At 43.1% G+C, this 19,426-nt stretch overlaps 1 protein-coding gene across 3 annotated transcripts in view; it reads left to right on the top strand.

Moving 5' to 3' along the window:
- Window positions 1-19,426, top strand: part of RAB3B (RAB3B, member RAS oncogene family) — a 110,404-nt gene that overhangs the window by 49,903 nt on the left and 41,075 nt on the right. For all 3 annotated transcript variants that reach the window (XM_009250396.4, XM_054554860.2, XM_009250401.4), the window contains exons 3-4: window positions 8,061-8,179; window positions 12,019-12,143. In XM_009250396.4, coding sequence (XP_009248671.1) covers window positions 8,061-8,179; window positions 12,019-12,143 — 244 coding nt within the window. The remainder of the gene's footprint in view (window positions 1-8,060; window positions 8,180-12,018; window positions 12,144-19,426) is intronic.

Here is a 19,426-nt window from a genome sequence, read left to right on the forward strand (position 1 = left end):
CATGAAAGGTTTCTCTGTTGCATGGTGATGCTGTTTGATAGCATTTTACCCATAGTAGAACTTCTTTAAAAATTTGAGTCAGTCCTCTCAAACCTTGCTACTGCTTATCCAACTATGTTTATGTCATATTCTAAATCATTTGTTGTCATTTCAAGGATGTTCACAGCATCTTCACCAGAGTAGACTCCATCTCAAGAAACCATTTTCTTCACTCATCTGTAAGAAGCAACTGCATCCATTCAAATTTTATCATGAGATTGCCACAATTCAGTCACATCTTCAGGTCTCACTTCTAATCGTAGTTCTCCTGCTATTTCCACAAGATCTTAGATCTGCAGTTACTTCATCCACTGACGTCTTGAACCCCATAAAGTCATCCATAATTCCAAAGTTTGGAATCAATTTATTTCAAACTGCTACTAATGTTCATATTTTTATCTCCTCCCATGAATCACGAATATTCTTAATGGTAGAATGGTGAATTCCTTCCAGAAAGTTTTCGGTTTACTTTGCCCAGGTCCAAATAAGCCTTGAAAGTCAAAATTACTCCTTGATCCATGGTCTGCAGAATGGATGTAGTGTTAGCAGGCATGAAGACATTAATCTCCTTGTATATCTCCATCAGATATCTTGGGTGACCAGGCACATTGTCAATAAGCAGGAATATTATGAAAGGAATATTTTTTCCTGAGAGTAGGTTTCAACAATGGGCTTAAATTATTCAGTAAACCATATTGTAAACAGATGTGCTGTCATCCAGGCTTAGTTGTTCGATTTCTAGAGCACAGGCAGGGTAGATTTAGCATAATTTTGAAGGGCCCTTGGATTTTCAGAATGGTAAGTTAGCACTGACTTCAAATTAACGTCACCAGCTGCATTAACCCCTAACGAGAAAGTCAGCCTGTTCTTTAAGCTTTGAAGTCAGGCATTGACTTCTCTCTAGCTATGAAAGTCCTAGATGGCATGTTCTTCCAGTGCTGTTTTGTCTACATTGAAAATCACTTATTTAATGTAGCCACCCTCATCAATGATCTTATCAGGTCTTCTGGATAACCTTGCTGCAGCTTCTACATCAGCATTGCACTTTTAGGTTATGAAAATAGCTTATTTCCTTAAACCTCATGAACCAACCTCCGCTAGCTTCAGACTTTTTTTCTGCAGTTCCTTCACCTCTCTCAGCCTTCATAGAATTGAAGAGAGTTAAGGCCTTGCTCTGAATTAGGCTTTGGCTTAAGGAAAGATTGTGGCTAGTTTGATCTTCTATCCAGAAACCACTAAAACTTTCTACATATTGCCAATAAGGTTGTTTTGCTTTCTTATCACTTATGTGTTCGCAAGAGTAGCACTTTTAATTTCCTTCAATAAATTTACATTTGCATTTACAATTTGGCTAACGTTTGGTACAAGAGGCCTAGCTTTCAGCCCATCTCAGTTCTTGGCATGCCTTCCTCACTAAGCTTAATTATTTCTGGCTTTTGATTTAAAGCAAGAGATGTGTAACTCATCCTTTCACTTGAACACTTAGAGGCCATTGTGATGGTGCTGTTGTTATTATTATTATTATTATTATTATTATTATTATTATTATTATTTTGAGATGGAGTCTTGCTCTGTCGCCCAGGCTGGAGTGCAGTGGTGTGATCTTGACTCACTGCAGCCTCTGCCTCCTGGGTTCAAGTGATTCTCCTGCCTCAGCCTCCTGAGTAACTGGGATTATAGGCATCTGCCACCATGCCTGGCTAATTTTTGTATTTTTAGTAGAGACAGGATTTCACCATGTTGGCCAGGCTGGTCTCAACCTCCTGACCTCAAGTGGTCCACCTGCCTCGGCCTCCCAGAGTGCTATGATTACAGGCATGAGCCACCACGCCCGGCCCATTGTAGGGTTATTAATTGGCCTAATTTTAATACTGTTGTGTCTCAAGGCATAGGGAGTCCTGAAGAGAGGGAGAGTTGGGGGAATGGCTGGTTGATGGAGCATTCAGAACACACACAACATTAAGTTCACTGCCTTAATATGGGTGTGGTTCATGGCACCCCAAAGCAATTACAATAGTAACATCAAAGATCACTGATCACAGATAAACATGACCGATATAATAATAATGAAAAGACTTGAAATATTGTGAGAAATACCAAAATGTGACACAGAGACATGAAGTGAGCACATACTATTGGAAAAATAGCTCTGATAGACCTGCTTGAGATAGGGTCGCCACAAACATTCAATTTGTTAAAAATGCAATATCTGCAAAGTGTAATAAGTTGAAGTGCAATAAAATGAAGTATCTATCTATCCCACTTCATAGATAAAGAAACTAAGGCTCCAATAGGTAAGTTGCCCAAAGAGAGGATTACACAAAAGCATGAATATCAGGAGACATTTTAGGAGCCATTTTAGAGGCTGTGTACTATAGTCACATAGTGAGTAAGTGGTAGAATAGGGATTCACACCCAGAAGCCTAACTCCAAAGATCACGGTCTTAACCTCAAGACTACATGGCCTTTTTGTTTAACAAACAGTGGTTGAATTGCTACTGTGTGCACAGCCCTGTGCTATGTACTGGTAGTACTGAGATAAAAGTGACTCCATGTCCAAACTCATTTATGGGGTATATACCAGAATTTCTAATTAGTTGGGATTCAGTTGGGTGACAAGACTCTTCTGTTGGAGAGCTTGGGCACAGGGCTAGGCTCCAGGCAGAGATGGAAGACTCGACACTCTCACAGAATAACAGGGCATAGTTTAGGGAGACAGAGGAGAGCTGAGGCCTGATGGCAATGCAGGCGCTCAGAAATCCTGCCTGGGCTTTTAGACCAGGAAGAGTGGCTTAATTCCAAATCCTGCAGGACAGGATTTAGGAACTGAACCTACAGATCAGTGGGAGGTCTATTCTTTGGAGCTGGCTCTGAGGAGCTCAGGAAGCAGAAGCAAGGGCATAGGAGGAGTGGATCAAATACTGCTTCAATGTTTCTTAGTCACAAACACACAGAGCTTTGATGTGGATATGGCAGATTTCTCTCAATAATGTCTAAGATTTCCAGTGTTAAATGTTCAGTCCCTCATTTATTCATTCACTCATTTATCCATTCATCTATTCATTTATCCTCCCACTCACTCATGAGCTGGAGAAAATATCTTCCAGAACTCATAGGGAGAACTGCTGTATGTGGTCAGAAGGAATACTTTGATAAGCTGATTGAGGTGGAGAGTAAGATGCTCAAAGACCTTGCTCAATGAAAAGAAGGTGGTGATTCATATGCTCTCCAAGGAGGGTGATTATGTTAGATACAGGTTTTGTTTTATGGAGTAAGGTTATGCAAGTCTGGGCCAGAGCTGAATTGCTGAGGACATGGAGAAGCCAAGCCCTGACAGAAACAACTGCTATCTTTGTTTTTCTTCTCTTCACATCTAATCTATCACCATTCCCTATAATTTTACCTCTTAAATATCCCAATGAATCTGTTCTAACTCTATGCCTGTTGTTACCACTCTAGCTCAAATTCTTATTTAGTCTGACCTGTACTACTGCAAAGATCTTCTAACCAGCCTTCCTGCCTCCTATCTCTTCTCCTTCCAGTCCATTCTCTACACCATTGTTAGAGTGATCTTTCTAAATCTCAGATCTAATTATGTTAATCCCTTGGCTCAAAATCTTTGATCTTAAAAAATAAAGTCCATACCCCATAGCATAGTATTCAGAGCTCTTTCTAGCTTCATCACCTACCTACCGTTTCTAGCTTCATCTCCTACCATTCCTTAAGTTCTTCAGGAGTACTCACTGTCAAAAACTGTTCCTTCTGCCAAAATACCACTCCTTTACTTTTCTGCTTGGAAAACTCTTCTTTAGAAAAGTTGTTCTCCTTATATTGCCAAATAAGCACATTTTCATGTGATGCTCCTGGGCTCGGTGCAGATTCCACCCATGGGAATCATTATGCCTTCTATCATATAGTCCCAGTTTTCCTCCTGAGCATATGACAGTATTGCACTTTCTTACCCCTTGAAAGTTGGGTGTGGGTTTGTGACTTGCTTTGGCCAGTGAAATGGGAAAAGTGGAAGTTTTAAGAGCCAATACATGACTCACATACTTTCTTCCCCTCTGGTAGTTGCTCTGTCAGTCTTTATCCTGGAATAAAGATGACAAAAAGCAGAGTACCCAGCCAATCCTTAATGGATATGTAATAATAATAAAAAATAAAACCTTGTTGTTTAAGCTACTGAGATTTGGGATTGCTTGTTCCTGAAGAACCTAGCCTATCCTAAAGGATATATTATCTCCACTTTGACATCTTCCATAACTACCCCAAACCACCATGTTTCTACTTTACCTGAACTTGTGTGACTCTTTTTTTTTCCTTTTGAGACAGTCTCGCTCTTTCACCCAGGCTGGAATGCAATGATGCCATCTCAGCTCCCTGCAACCTCTGCCTCCTGGGTTCAAGTGATTCTCGTGCCTCAGCCTCCCAAGTAGCTGAGATTACAGGTGTACACCACCACACCTGGCTAACTTTTGTATTTTTAATAGAGACAGTATTTCACCATATTGGCCAGGCTGGCCTCAAACTCTTGACTTCAAATGATCTACCTACCTCGGCCTCCCAGAGTGCTGGGATTACAGGCATGAGCCACCATGCCCGGCCAACTCATTTTTTTTTTTATACCACTTATCTGGTACTGATGACATATTACCTCATATTGCTAATTATCAATTTGCTGTTATATCTTAGCCACCTTCACAACTCTATTGAGGCTTCCTGAGGGCAGGGATGGTGGTTGTTCTATGTTATTATCACACTAAGTATAGTTCATGGCTAAGGCAATATGTTGTAATGGGTGCAGGAGAGAGACAGATTAGTTCTGAATGAATCTTAGTTTCCTCACCTGTAAGATGAGAGTAACAACATATATTCTCCAGGGTTTTCTAGTATTTGTGGATAACAGGTGCAACCTATATAAAAATAGTGGCATACTGAAATTATTTTTCTCCTTATTTATTTTTGTTACAACTATAGATGGTGTTCAGTAGATGCTTGTGAATAAATCAATCTTTCATCGATGGGGTTGTGGTGGTACCTGCATTAGACATGGAATCAGAAGTCCTGGATTTGGCTGGGCTTTACAGGCTCATGCCTGTAATCCCAGCACTTTGGGAGGCTGAGGCAGGAGGATCACTTGAGTTCAGGTGTTCCAGACCAGCCAGGGCTACATAGTAAGACCTTGTCTCTACAAAAGTAAAAAAAATTAGCCAGGCATGGTGGCACGTGCCTGTGGTCCCAGTTACTTGAGAGGCTGAAGTGGGAGGATCACTTGAGCCTGGGAATTTGAGGCTGCAGTGAGCTGTGATCATGCACTCAGGACTGGATGACAGAGTGACATCCTGTCTCAAAACAAAAAAAGCTGGGTACACTGGTGAGCACCTGTAGTCCTAGCCATTCGGCAGGCTGAGGTGGGAGGATCACTTGAGCCTAGGAGTTCAAGGCTGCAGTGAGCTATGATGATTGCACCACTGCTCTCTAGCTTGAGTGACAGAGTGAGACCCTGTCTCTTTTAAAAAAAAAAGTCCCAGATTTAAGGCCTACCTTTTTGTCACCAGCTTTGTGACCTTGACCTTGGGAAAGTCACTTGCCCTTTCTGCAATTTTTGCATTCTCAACTATAAAGTGTAAATAATAATGACACCTACCTCACTGGAATCTCATAGAATTTAAATGAGATAATATATGAGGACATGTTTTATACATGCTTAAGCATCACACATTCTGAGACTGTAATGATACAGAGAAGATTGGCTGGTCCCTCACACGAGGACTGTGTGGAAAATTTGGAAGCATCCCAATGTGCCCCGATAACCCGTTGCTTGCTTACGTGTTTGTCTTTCCAACTAGACTATGAGCTACTTGTGATTAAGAATTGTCTTAAAGTCACACATGCACACGTATGTTTATTGTGGCACTATTCACAATAGCAAAGACTTGGAACCAACCCAAATGTCCAACAATGATAGACTGGATTAAGAAAATGTGGCACATATACACCATGAAATACTATGCAGCCATAAAAAATGATGAGTTCATGTCCTTTGTAGGGACATGGATGAAATTGGAAATCATCATTCTCAGTAAACTATCACAAGGACAAAAAACCAAACACCGCATGTTCTCACTCATAGATGGGAATTGAACAATGAGAAGACATGGACACAGGAAGGGGAACATCACACTCTGGGGACTGTTGTGGGGTGGGGGGAGGGGGGAGGGATAGAATTAGGAGATATACCTAATGCTAAATGACGAGTTAATGGGTGCAGCACACCAGCATGGCACATGTATACATATGTAACTAACCTGCACATTGTGCACATGTACCCTAAAACTTAAAGTATAATAATAATTTTTAAAAAGTAAAAAAAAAAAAAAAGAAAAAAAATAATTGTCTTAAAGTCATTTTTTGAAAAAATGTTTATTTCTCCTTACATAAGAGTAATACGTGCTCATTGTAGAGATAATAAAAATACATGAAGAAGTCTGGGCACAGTGGTTCACACCTGTAATCCTAGCACTTAGGGAGGCTGAGGTAGGTGGATTGCTTGAGCTCTGGAGTTTGAGACCAGCCTGGGCAACATGGTAAAACTTCATCTGTACTAAAAATACAAAAAATAGCTGGGTGTGGTGGTGTGCTACTCAGGAGGCTGAGCTGGGAGGATCACTTGAGCCCAGGGGGTGGAGATTGCAGTGAGCCAAGATTGCTCCACTGCACTCCAGCCTGGGCCACAGAGTGAGACCCCTGTCTCAAAAAAAAAAAAATTACATGAAGAAAATCAAAATCTCAGTAATTCTTGTCTCTTATTCAGAGAAAATCTCTATTAACCTTTTGATGTGTTTCTTCTATTTTTTTCTGTGCACATATAGTTATAAAACTAATAGATCACACATACAAGTATTGTCTCATATCGTTAAATATTCTTACATACATGAACTTACATAAAAATTCTTACATTTTAACCATTCTCCTATTGTTGAATATATAAGTTGATATGTTTTCACCGTCTAGATAAAGTTTTAACAAATGTGTTTTTGTACATACATATTTGTCTGACTTTCTGTCTTTATAGGGAAAATTTTTCTAATTTTGTGGGAAAAATTCCCAGAAGGAATATTTCTGGGTCAAAGAGTATGAACATTCTTAATGCTCTCAAGACTTCCAAATTGATTCCCAGAAAGGCTAAACCAAGTTCCACTCCCACAAGCAAGACGTGAAGTTGTATATTTCACTGCATGCTTATCAATCATGGGAATTATTATTAAAAATAAGGGGCTGGGCACAGTGGCACAAAACCTTAGTCCCAGCTGCTTGGAGACTGAGGTGGGAGGATTGCTTCAGCCCAGAAATTCAAAATTGCAGTGAGCTATGTTTGTGCCAGGGCTCTCAGCCTGGGCAACAGAGTAAGGCTTTGTCTTAAAAACAAAAGAAAAAAAAGAAAAAATAAGGTTAAAACTTTTTATATAATAATTACCCACTCAACATTTCTTCTGTGCTTGTTCATGCCTCTTGTCCACTTTTCCATTAGGATTTTAATTATTCTTATTAAATTCTATGAGATTTAAAAAATCATTTTAATCTACTCATCAAGCGCAATACAAGACACATAATAGATGCTCCTTAAATATGCTTTGGGTTGGGTGCGGTGGCTCACCCCTGTAATCCCAGCACTTTGGGAGGCCGAGGCGGGTGGATCACCTGAGGTCAGGAGTTTGAGACCTGCCTGACCAACATGGAGAAACCCTGTCTCTACTAAAAACACAAAATTAGCTGGGCATGGTGGCACATGCTTGTAATCCCAGCCACTTGGGAGGCTGAGGCAGGAGAATCACTTGAACCTGGGAGGCAGAGGTTGCAGTGAGCTGAGATCGTGCCATGGCACTCCAGCCTGGGCAACAAGAGCGAAACTCCATCTCAAAAAAAAAAAATGCCTTGGGTTATTAGTTAATTGTCCTGGGGACTTTTTAGGAACCAAAGCAGACTTTCTAAGTGATTGTTTCTTTTCTTTTCCTGCCCAGGACACAGCTGGGCAGGAGCGGTACCGGACCATCACAACAGCCTATTACCGTGGGGCCATGGGCTTCATTCTGATGTATGACATCACCAATGAAGAGTCCTTCAATGCTGTCCAAGACTGGTATGAGACTCATATTCATTCATTCATTTAGCAAACTGTTCATTAAAACCTAACATGTGCTAGGTCCTGTATTGTGTGCTGGGGAAGCCCAGATGAATCAGACATGGTTCCTGGCCTCAGGAGTTCACAGATGAGAGGAGAAGACAGATCCATAAGCAGGAATGAAAATATCATGTGATAGGCCGGGTGCAGTGGCTCACGCCTGTAATCCCAGCACTTTGGGAGGCCGAGGCGGCCAGATCACCTGAGGTCAGGAGTTCGAGACCAGCCTGGCCAACACGGTGAAACCCCGTCTCTACTAAAAATACAAAAATTAGCCAGGCATGGTGGCACATGCCTGTAATCCCAGCTACTCAGGAAGCTAAGGCAGGAGAATTGCTTGAACCTGGGAGGCAGAGGTTGCAGTAAGCTGAGATCACACCAGCTCACTCTGTTGCACTCCAGCCTGGGCAACAGAGTGAGACTCTAACTTAAAAAGAAAAGAAAAGAAAATGAGTGCTAGGTGCAGTGATGAAGCGAGGCATCAGGGCTGTGGGAACCCAGCAGAGGGCTCTCTGACCCAGTTTGGGGAGTCAGAGAAGGTGCCCTGGAGTTGCTAACACATATGCTGCATTTTGTAAGATGAACAAGAGTTAGCCCAAGGGACAAATGAATAAGGATGTTCCAGAAAACGAGTACAGATGTGCAAAGGTGAGAAGGTAGGTGCAAGTGTTGAAGGGCATAGGTCATGAAGGGTTTGTGTGCTGCTATAAGGAGTTTGGATTCTGTCCCATAGGTGATGACGTATGAATTAGAAACCAACAGGTTCACATTTGTGTTTCAGGAAGATTACTGTAGCTCCAGTGGAGAGTGAATTCACATAGCACTTAAAGTTTATCCCTGGGCTGAGCCAGGTGTCCAGGAGCACATACAGTCCAAGTTCATCAAAGCCCAATATGCAATGGAAATCAGTACAGCACCCCAGAGTTGCAACCTCTAAGCAACTTACAGCTTTCCTCCTGGGGCACTATTCCCAGGAGAAGGGAGCCTGAGGGGAAGGACACGTGAGAGGGAGGGCCAGGACCCAGTGTCCCTGCTCGGATGAGGATGGAGGAAGGTAGGACATCTGTGTGGTGGCTGTCCTTCAGAATCGGAGAGGCCGAGCAGGCCAGGCACACAGCAGCAGTGCTGGCCAGTGCTGGGCTTGTCTCCTCCCTTTTGCCTAATAGTGACCTTCGAGGACTTCGCTTCTCCCAGGGAGCAGTTGTCATAATTGTGTGAAGCTGTGTTGGCTTCACATACACAGCTTGAGCTGAGAGTGACCTTGTGGGCTGCCTGCTGCGCTCCCCTATTCGGACCAGCAGTTCAGGGTGTCATCAGCATGTCTGTCATTCCTGGGGGTCTGTGTTCTCCTTTTCTGCCTCTTGGTTATCCTTTTCTTTCTCCTTTCTGCCCCTTCCTTTTTAATAACTCTTCCCTCTACCTTAGGTCTTTCTCCTCTCCTTCCTCTGTTCTGTTCCCCTTCCCTTTACTCTCTCCACTCATCATTTTCCTCCCTTCCTCCCCTCTCCCTGCTCCTCCTCTTCTCTCTCATCACATCTCCCCTGAAGTGTCTCCACACTGCCCATTTCCCTGTTGGCCTTGACCCCCTTCCCTTCCTCCCTCAGTCTCTGTTCATTCTGCCTGAGGAACACGGTGACTTTAACACCTGGTGACGATTCCTCCAAGAATAACCTGAGTTTGTTGCTAACTTGGGAGCTGAGAGGAAATGGGGTGGGAGAAGGGAGGAAGATGAAAGAAAGAGTAGCATGGGAGATAAGGAGAGCTGGCCCCAGTTACCTGCCTTGAGTCTGAAGACTAAGGGTCTATCTCTCCCAAGCCCCGGCCTTTGAGTTTTGTCTGTGGATAACTTGGTCTCAGCCTCCCCGCTACCTGCCATCCAAGCCCCAGTGCCCAGAATGGGGACTGGTTTCCTGTGGGCCCACAAGAAGTGGTGGTTGAGTGAATTCCATCCTTTGGGGGAATGGCTTCTCACCATGAGAAGGTTGGTGGTAAGATCAGCTTTAAGAGCAGGGTCAGTAATAGGTTCAGGTTGCAGTTAGGGTTGAGTTAGGTTGTCAGTGTCAGGGTAGAGTCAGATTCAAGATCTGCTTCAGGACTAACCATTCACTGGCTTGTTCATTTATCAACATTCACTGACACCTTCTTTGCTGTGTGTTCTGTGTTGGGTATTGGCATCCCAAAGATGAATAGGCCGGTCCTTGCCCTCAGGGAGAGATAGAAATTCAGCCAAGTGTAATAGGTGTCATGGTAAATGTGCAGGAGACCAAAAGAGGAAGTAATCATTTTTACCTGATGGGGTCTTTGGGGAATGTTCGGCCCATCTCCACAAAAAGATGTCTTCATAATATAAGAGAGTCCTTTTTTATTTCCTCTTAAAATTTTGTTTTTAGTTATAGAAGTAATACATGCTCACTTTCAAAAATGTGAAAAGTACAGAAATTTGAAAAGGTTTTTTTTTTTTTTTTTTTTGAGACGGAGTCTCGCTCTGTCACCCAGGCTGGAATGCAGTGATGCGATCTTGGCTCACTGCAAGCTCCGCCTCCTGGGTTCACGCCATTCTCCTGCCTCAGCTTCCCGAGTAGCTGGGACTACAGATGCCCGCCACCATGCCTGGCTAATTTTTTTTTTAATTTTTTGTGGAAACGGGGTTTCACCGTGTTAGCCAGGATGGTCTCGATCTCCTGACCTCGTGATCCGCCCACCTCGGTCTCACAAAGTGCTGGGATTACAGGCATGGGCCACCGCACCCGGCCGAAAAGTATTTTTTAAAAGTCTTATAATCATCTTATATGAAGACAACCACTGCTGACATTTTGGTTTCTGCAAATAATCATAATCCGAGGCTTCAGGGAAGGTTTATGAATCACATAGGAGGAGGTGGAGGCTAAGTGGATCTAGGAGAAGCTTGAAGAGGCTCCCCTCAAGGTGTTGTGGGATCAGCACTGGGCCCTGGAGGATGAGTTAGTTGTGGGGAAGGAACTCCCAGTGTAGGCAAAAGCACAAGCCATGGAAGAGCTTTTGGGGAATGAGTAAAAGGGTTTAGGAGGCAGGAGAATGGGTAATGAGGCTGGAGAGACACAGCATGAGTGATCTTGAACTGAGGAATCTGGACTTGATCACATAGCTAGCTGGGGGCCAGAGAAGGTTTTTAAGAAAAGATTCATTGTGATCAAATACCTGTTTTAGAAAGACCTCTCTGCCCAGTGAGGAGAGTGATGGCCAGATATGGTAGAGGACTTCAAAAAGATGGATGAGGTTTGCAGCTAGGGCTTAGGAGTCAGCATCTGTGACAGCCAGCAGTGACAGGTATCTGTCTGTCCTCAGCTGAATTAATTGGCAATAACTTGGGTGTTACTAGTCCTGTGGAAGAGAAACCATTTCTTCACACTTTGCAGTTTTCTTTTTGTCATAGGAGGGTATGTGTCGTGGTCGGTTTGGGCTGCTATAACAAGAATACTATAGACTTGGTAGCTTAAATAACGGACATTTCTTTCTCACAGTTCTGGAGCTAGGAAGTCCAAGATCAAGGTGCCAGCAGCTCCAGTATCTGCAGACAGCCAGCTTCTTGTTGTATCCTCCCATGGCCAAGAGAGAAAGAGAGCTCTAGCCTCTTTCTCTTCTTACATGGACACATTTATTAGGACTCTAGCCTCATTGACATAATTACGTCCCAAAGACTCCACCTCCAAATACCATTACATTGGGGATTAGGCTTCAACATGTAAATTTGGAGGTGGGGACACAGGCATTTAGTCTATAGGAATATGATTAACATATCTCTTTCTATCTCATTTTAGGGCTACTCAGATCAAGACCTACTCCTGGGACAATGCGCAAGTTATTCTGGTGGGGAACAAGTGTGACATGGAGGAAGAGAGAGTTGTTCCCACTGAGAAGGGCCGGCTTCTCGCAGAGCAGCTTGGTATGTACATGACATATGTGTGTCCATGTGTGCATGTGTACACATGCTCATGAGAGTGGGGTAAACAGACGACACGAGTGTGTTTGTATTTATGACATTAGTGTTGTGATTGTGAATTATATACCTATGTGATCTGTGTGTATTGTTTTATATTTGTATGATGTACATATGGGCTTTGTGCTGTGAGTTTTAGATAATTCATCATTTTTGATATGTATATATTTTGTTATATTGAATATGTAAATAAATTTTAAATTTATAAACTTTTTTTTACCAGTTCCTTCCACAAAGGACTTGAGATGTCTTATAAAAATTGTCACAATACAACAATAAAAATAAATAAATAAGTGAGAAAATTGGAGCAAAGGGAAAGCAAGGGTGAGGGAAAAATAAGAGGAAGCTAGGGTAAGTATTAAGTTCTTGGACACCTGCACGAGTTGGGGCCAAAATGTTGCCTTTGAGCTTCCTAGCAACCTTTGCCAAGGGGGAAACATAATCAGTTACATGGTTTAGAGAGTCCTAGTATAAAAACAAACCCATTATTCCAGAGAAGCACTACTCTTCATCATCAACTGTAGAGCAGATCTGGATGCTGAATGTGATCATGTCCTGAATATCAAACATCCTTCCAGCACTGAGTATTTGTATGCTGTTCTTACAGTTTATCTCAATGCAAATTCATGCTTCTCACCAAAATACAATTCACAACAAAAGTAATAATATGAAGGAACAAAACTATGTGGTTTGAGTATGTAGCTCATCGATGTCCTGACTTTTTCCAAGCTTAACATATTTTGATCCTCGTGCTCCTTTGAGGCCTAGGTGCCCAGGCATGTCTCAGTGGCCCCAAAGCAGAACTCTACCTACCTTTGCTTAAAAAAGAGCTTTTATTTTATGTATTGGGGTCCAGGGTAAGGTTGCCTTACAAAAAGAGTTCCATGCCTGTAGGTTTGAAAGTTTGAAATCTTCCTCTAGAATAGATGTACTGCTTAGCTTTTAGCCAGTCTCCCTAAGTATATCTCACACCCTAAGTGTTGTAAGTATGGAGGAGTGGAGAGTTTAAAGTCTCTGACAGTTTCTGAAGAACAGATATTTGGGCTTACAGGTGGGTAATCTGTATAAAATACAAGTGTGAATTGTGTGTTTTATATATTTGTATTATGAGTATGTGTGTACGTGTGTGTTGTATACTTTTTTCTCCCCAAAGTGGCCTGTAAACTGTAGCAAACTGTAACTGCTTAATAAACAGGGAGGTTGGGTCATCTTGGGCCTTGCTGTTTCTACACTATCACAGAGGTTCTCAGAGTCCAGAAAGTGCCTCCATGTGGCCCATAGAACAATAAGCAAGTGATGAAGCCCACATCTGGAGAACTTCACAGTCCCTTTAGGCTTTCAACCTGTAGTCTCCCTGGAGGCTCCCAGCACTCTCCCTGGACTGACTATATTTCATCTGCTTGGAATGCTCTCTTCTACTCCCCATCTTCTACCCTCATCCAGCTGGTGAGCCCCCACTCAGCTTTCAAAACAGCTCACACTTTACATCTTCTATGAAACCTTTCCTAGCCCCCCGCCAGAGCTCTTTATTTGTTCTCTCAATGCACCCCGTACATAGAAGAGTCACAATACCCATCACACTTGGATGCACTCATTTACTTGTCTGTCTCCCGAAAGTTCCTTGCAGACAGGAAGTGAATCTTGTTTGTCTTTGTGCCTACTGTGCCTAGCATACAGCCAGGCACGGAGGATGCAAAAATATGTTTTGATTAACTTTGTGATGTTAAGTATTTGGGTACTTCATTTTATTGTCCAATGAAGACTTCCTGAGTGCCTACTCTGTTCTAGGCCCTGAGCTGTGAAATAGGCTACATTTCCTGGTCTGAAGAAGCTCGATCCAGTGAGAGAGCCTACAGTAACAGTCATAGTCCAAGTGGTCAGGGCTGTGACAGAGGGATGTTGGGGGAGCATAGAGGAGGAACCTGATTCTCCTGGGATCAGAGAACATGATGCCCAAGTGGAGTCTTGAAGATAAGTAGGACCAGTTAAGTGAAGAAGAGAGTTAAGGGCATTTTAGGCAGGTGCATAACCCCGGCAGAGGCAAGGAGCTGCCTTGTGAGTCAGGTAACCATAAATCACTGGATGGTGTGAGTCTGGAGTAGTGTTGCCCAAAGAGGGGACTCACGCCACTGGAATTGTGCAGGATGATTTTCTGTGTTTATTTTCTAATACATATTTGGATACGTGTTAGAAAAAAATATACCAGCATGCCAAGCCCTTCTCACTAAAATATTTTTTTTTTTTGAGATGGAGTTTCACTGTTGTCACCCAGGCTGGAGTGCAGTGGGGCGATCTCGGCTCACTGCAACCTCTGCCTCCCGGGTTCAAGTGATTCTCCTGCCTCAGCCTCCCGAGTAGCTGGGATTATAGGCACCCACCACCATGCCCGGCTAATTTTTTGTATTTTCAGTAGAGACGGGGTTTCATCATGTTGGCCAGGCTGGTCTCGAACTCCTGACCTCAGGTGATCTGCCCACCTCAGCCTCCCAAAGTGCTGGGATTATAGGCATAAGCCACCTCACATGGCCATTCTAGGATTTTTTAAAGGTGAATTGGTTAAACATTTATTAGGTGCTTACCATGTGTCAGGCACTATTTATTCTAAGTGTTTTAAAGTATTATGCATCTAATTTATCCCTCTAAAACCCTCCAAGATATGTTCTTTCCTTATCTCCACATTTGGTGTGTGTGTGTGTTTTTTTTAACAGATGAGAAAAGTGAGGCACAGAGAAGTTGAGTAACTTGCCAAAGTCACACAGCTAGTAAGAGGGTAAAACCAGTATTTCAACTCAGGCGGTAGTCTGGCTCCCAGAGCCTGTGCTCCTAACCACTTAACTTTACTACACAGCAAATGAGGTAATCATAGCTGATATATTTTGAACACGGCACTATGTGAAATGTTTAGCATTAATTATCTCATTTAAGTCTCTTTATAAACCTTCAAGCTAGGTACTATAGAGCATGTCCAATACTCTAAAAAATGAGGTTCCGAGAGGTTAAATAACTTGCTCAAGCTTCTACCATTAGCAAGTGGTGGACTCAGTATAAACCTATCAAATTTATTTAGGAACACAGATAGAACACGTGAGATTAAATCTTAGTGCCGTGTTTTTAGGAAGGCACTTGAAGAAGACCTTAATGAATTGGTTAGGTTTGGGCAGGTCAAGGTAACCCATCTCTGCCTAACTCAACTCCCTGAGCTTTCTGCTATTGATCACCAGAACTTGCCTATTTATATGTTTATCTCTCCTCCTAGCCTTCTACTGCATGGATTGTGTCTGATTTGTTTCATTATCCTAAGGACCCAGCATAGGTTAGATATTCATTAATATATTTTACTTATTCAGTGAAAAACATTTATTGAGCACGCTGAGCCAAGTTCTGCCCTGGCACTTAGGATATAATGAATGATGAACAAACAGCTGCAATCCTTACTGTCATGGAACTAATGGGGAAAGAGACATTAAACAAATACTTACACAAATATTAATGAAAAATTGTGCAAATAAATGGGTGAATTGTATGGTATGTGAATTATGGCTCAATATAGCTGTTAAAATTGTGATAAGTTCTACTTGAGTTAGGACTCTTATTATTGCAAGTGATAAAATTGCAAATCAAACTAGCTTTAATAAAAAAAATAGAATTGGCTGGGCGCAGTGGCTCATGCCTGTAATCCCAGCACTTTGGGAGGCTGAGGTGGGTGGATCACTTGAGGTCAGCCTGGTTTGATACCAGCCTGGTCAACATGGTGAAACCCCATCTCTACTAAAAATACAGAAATTAGCCGGGCATGTAGTCCCAGCTACTCGGGAGGCTGAAGCAGGAGAATCCTTTGAACCCAGGAGGCAGAGGTTACAGTGGGCTGAGATTGCCCCACTGCACTCCAGCCTGGGTGACAGAGCAAGACTCCATCTCAAAAAAGAAAAAAAAAAAGAGAGAGAGAGAATGTATTAGCTCCTGTAACTGGCAAGTCCACAAGACCCAGGGCTCAATTGCACTCTTCATTTCTCAGCTTTACTTATCCCCTCAGCCTCCTTCTATAGACAGACTCTCTGCATGGGGAGTTAGAGGGATGATGGCAGATTCACGGCTTCCCAATTCCTGCGAAAAGAGACCTTCTCTCTCCCAAATGCTATGAATCAATCCCAGGGAATACTATGATTGGTCACCTGTGAGTCATGTGCCCATCCCAGTGGCTGGGGGAGGCAAGTATGGCAACATAGTCCCAATATAACTGTTTAAAATGGTGGTTTCCTAAAGGAGGGAATGAAGGGGGCAGATGGAAGTTAACATAAGTCCACCACAAATGCTATGAAGAAGTGCAAGAGAGAAACCTAATTTTAGGCTGGAGAGTTAAGGTTTTCTGAGAAAGTAACACTTAAGGTGAGAACAAAAGGATGAGAAAAGGCTAGCCAGGCAAAGAGTAGAGTGTGGGGAGGGGCATGTTCCACATCCAGAATAGTCCCAATGTGGGTTAAAGCATGAAATACTCATGAAATTGAAAGAAGGCCATGGCACAGGGACTAAATAATCAAGGGAGAGTAGCATGAGATGAGGATGGACAGATGGGCAGAGATCAGATGATGCAGGATCTCGTAGACCACATTAAGAATTTTGCAAGAATATGATCAGATCTGGGAACAGTGAGGGGGGATGCTCAGCCTTCCTCACCCTCACCCAGTGACTACCCCTCTGCTATCTCAAGTATTGAGTCAGTTTCAGTGGTATCTTTGCCAGTGCAGTAATGCCATCCTCTGCTTTAAGGGATCCCTCCTCAGGATTCCCTTTCTTGTAGCTTTTCTCAGCTCACTCAGTCAAGACTATCGATATGGCCAACAATTTGCGTTTATTAAAGCTGTGAGGCCGGGCTTGGTGGCTCACGCCTGCAATCCCAGCACTTTGGGAGGCTGAGGCAGGTGGATCACCTAAGGTTGGGAGTTCGAGACCAGCCTGACCAACATGGAGAAACCTCATCTCTACTAAAAATACAAAAATTAGCCAGGCGTGGTGGTGCATGCCTGTAATCCCAGCTACTCGAGAGGCTGAGGCAGGAGAATCGCTTGAACCCGGGAGGTGGAGGTTGCGGTGAGCAGAGATCGCACCATTGCACTCCAGCCTGGGCAACAAGAGCAAAACTCCATCTAAAAAAAGAAAAAAAAAGCTGTGTGTTGTGGTCGGCCTTCCATATCCTCAAAGTTCCTGGGACTTGGTTGAGATCATATAGATGCTGAGGCAGGTGGGTGTTTGGAACAGTAGAGGAGTTTTAGGGACTTTTATTTCAGGAAGCATGACCTTTTAGGGTTCTGCCTCCATGTGCTCCTCGGAAAGGGGTTTCTTGTCCCTTTCCTGGATCTGACTGGAGATCTGGCCAGAACCCAGGGATGCTAGTCAAAGGGAAACGTGCTTCTGCCTACAAAGGAAGGAGAGACCATCCACAATGTCGTTTTTTGTTTTATTTTGTTTTGAGACAAGGTCTTGCTCTGTCATCCAGGCTGGAGTGCAGTGACACAATCTTGGCTCACTGCAACCTTCACCTACTGGACTCAAGCAATCTTCCTGCCTCAGCCTCCTGATTCCAAATAGCTGGGGTTACAGGCATGCACCACCATGCCCAGCTAACTTTTAGGTTTTTTGTTTGTTTGCTTGATTTTTTGGTAGAGACGGGGTCTCACTGTGTTGCTCAGGCTGGTCTCAAACTCCTGGGCTCAAGTGATCTGCAGCTTTGGTCTCCTAAAGTGCTGGGATTGCAGGCTTGAGCCACCATGCCCAGCCCAAAATGTAGTTTTGAAACACACACATACCAGCATAGTGTAGTGGGAAAAGCACGCCCAGACTAGGAATTCGGAGATTCAGAGTTTTATCCTGCTTCTGCTACTACTTTACTATATGACTTTGAGCATTGCATTTGCTGTCTCTAGGTCTCTGCATTTACCTATCTGTAAAACATGCAGTTTGGATTAGTTGAGTAGGAAGATCTGTTTGGCCCTATCCCACTTTGATTCTGTGATTTCAATTTACCCAATTCCCCATTCATCACACAGACCCCACAGACTCTCATAAACTGCCTTGTTTATTTTAGGTGCTCAATAAATGTGTGTGTGTGTGTGTGTGTGTGTGTGTGTGTGTGTGTGTGTTTCTAGATTGAGATGAACCAAGGAACCTTGCGTCATTAAGTCTGGTTGCAGAGAAAGAAAGGCCTAGTTGGCACTGATAATAACTAACAGTGACTGAAAATTCACAATATGCTTTCACGAAAATCCTCTTGTGACCTTTGCTGTCACTCCTAGCATGGAAGTCTGCATTATCATCAGCTATAGTAATACAGTATCTGTATTGCTGTATAGTACATAGTATATTATCACCAGTATAGTAAACCAGTGATTTTCTTGATGAAGAAGCTGAGTCCAGACCACTTGCATTTTCTTGCACACAATGAGCTGTGCCACACTTCTGTGTCTTTATTTTCCCACTCTAAGTTTATGTAACTTTTCTAAGCCATTTAAGTAGTAGATGGCAGGCCCTGTACTCAAACTCAGACTTTGACTCAAAATCCTAATGTTCTCATATCATCCAATGGTGTTTTCCTGAAAGCCTGTCATAGTTTCTCTTCAAACTTCCACCCTCAGCCACAATGTTGGTGAGATTTCTTTAGATTATGCTGTGGTAACACACAACCTGAGTCAGGAGAATAAGGGCTTCTTTCTCACTCATTACATGTCAGCTACAAGTCAGCTGCAACTCTGTTCCGTGCATTTTCTTACTCTGGGGTCCGTTTGGGATGGCTAAACCACACAAAACCCCTTAAAGCTTCCTTGGGACTTGGAGCACATCACTTCTGCCCACATCCATTGGCCAAAGCAAGTCACGTAATCAAACTTGATGTCGATGGAGTGGGGAGACATATTCTTCCCACAAGGAGGCACTGCAAGCTAGTGGTAATGTGGAGGTATAAAATCTCTTGCAGGCAGGGCAGTTCACAGTCACTGAACACATCATGGACTCTGGGGGCACAGAGGTGAATGGGTTCCCTTCCCTCAAGATGCACACTGACTAGGGAAACAAAATTGTAAACAGATAATTATAACCTTCTTTGGGTCGATGGCTATGGCATTCCTCATCCTACTTGCTATTATTCTTCACCCTCTCCTGTTGTTTTCCCTGCAACCCCTTCTGAGGGGTTGACCCTTTGCAGGCTATGTTTCCCAGGCTCCTGTGATAGTAGCTTC

The sequence above is a fragment of the Pongo abelii genome, chromosome 1, assembly GCF_028885655.2.
Source record: "Pongo abelii isolate AG06213 chromosome 1, NHGRI_mPonAbe1-v2.0_pri, whole genome shotgun sequence".
NCBI lineage: Eukaryota > Metazoa > Chordata > Mammalia > Primates > Hominidae > Pongo > Pongo abelii.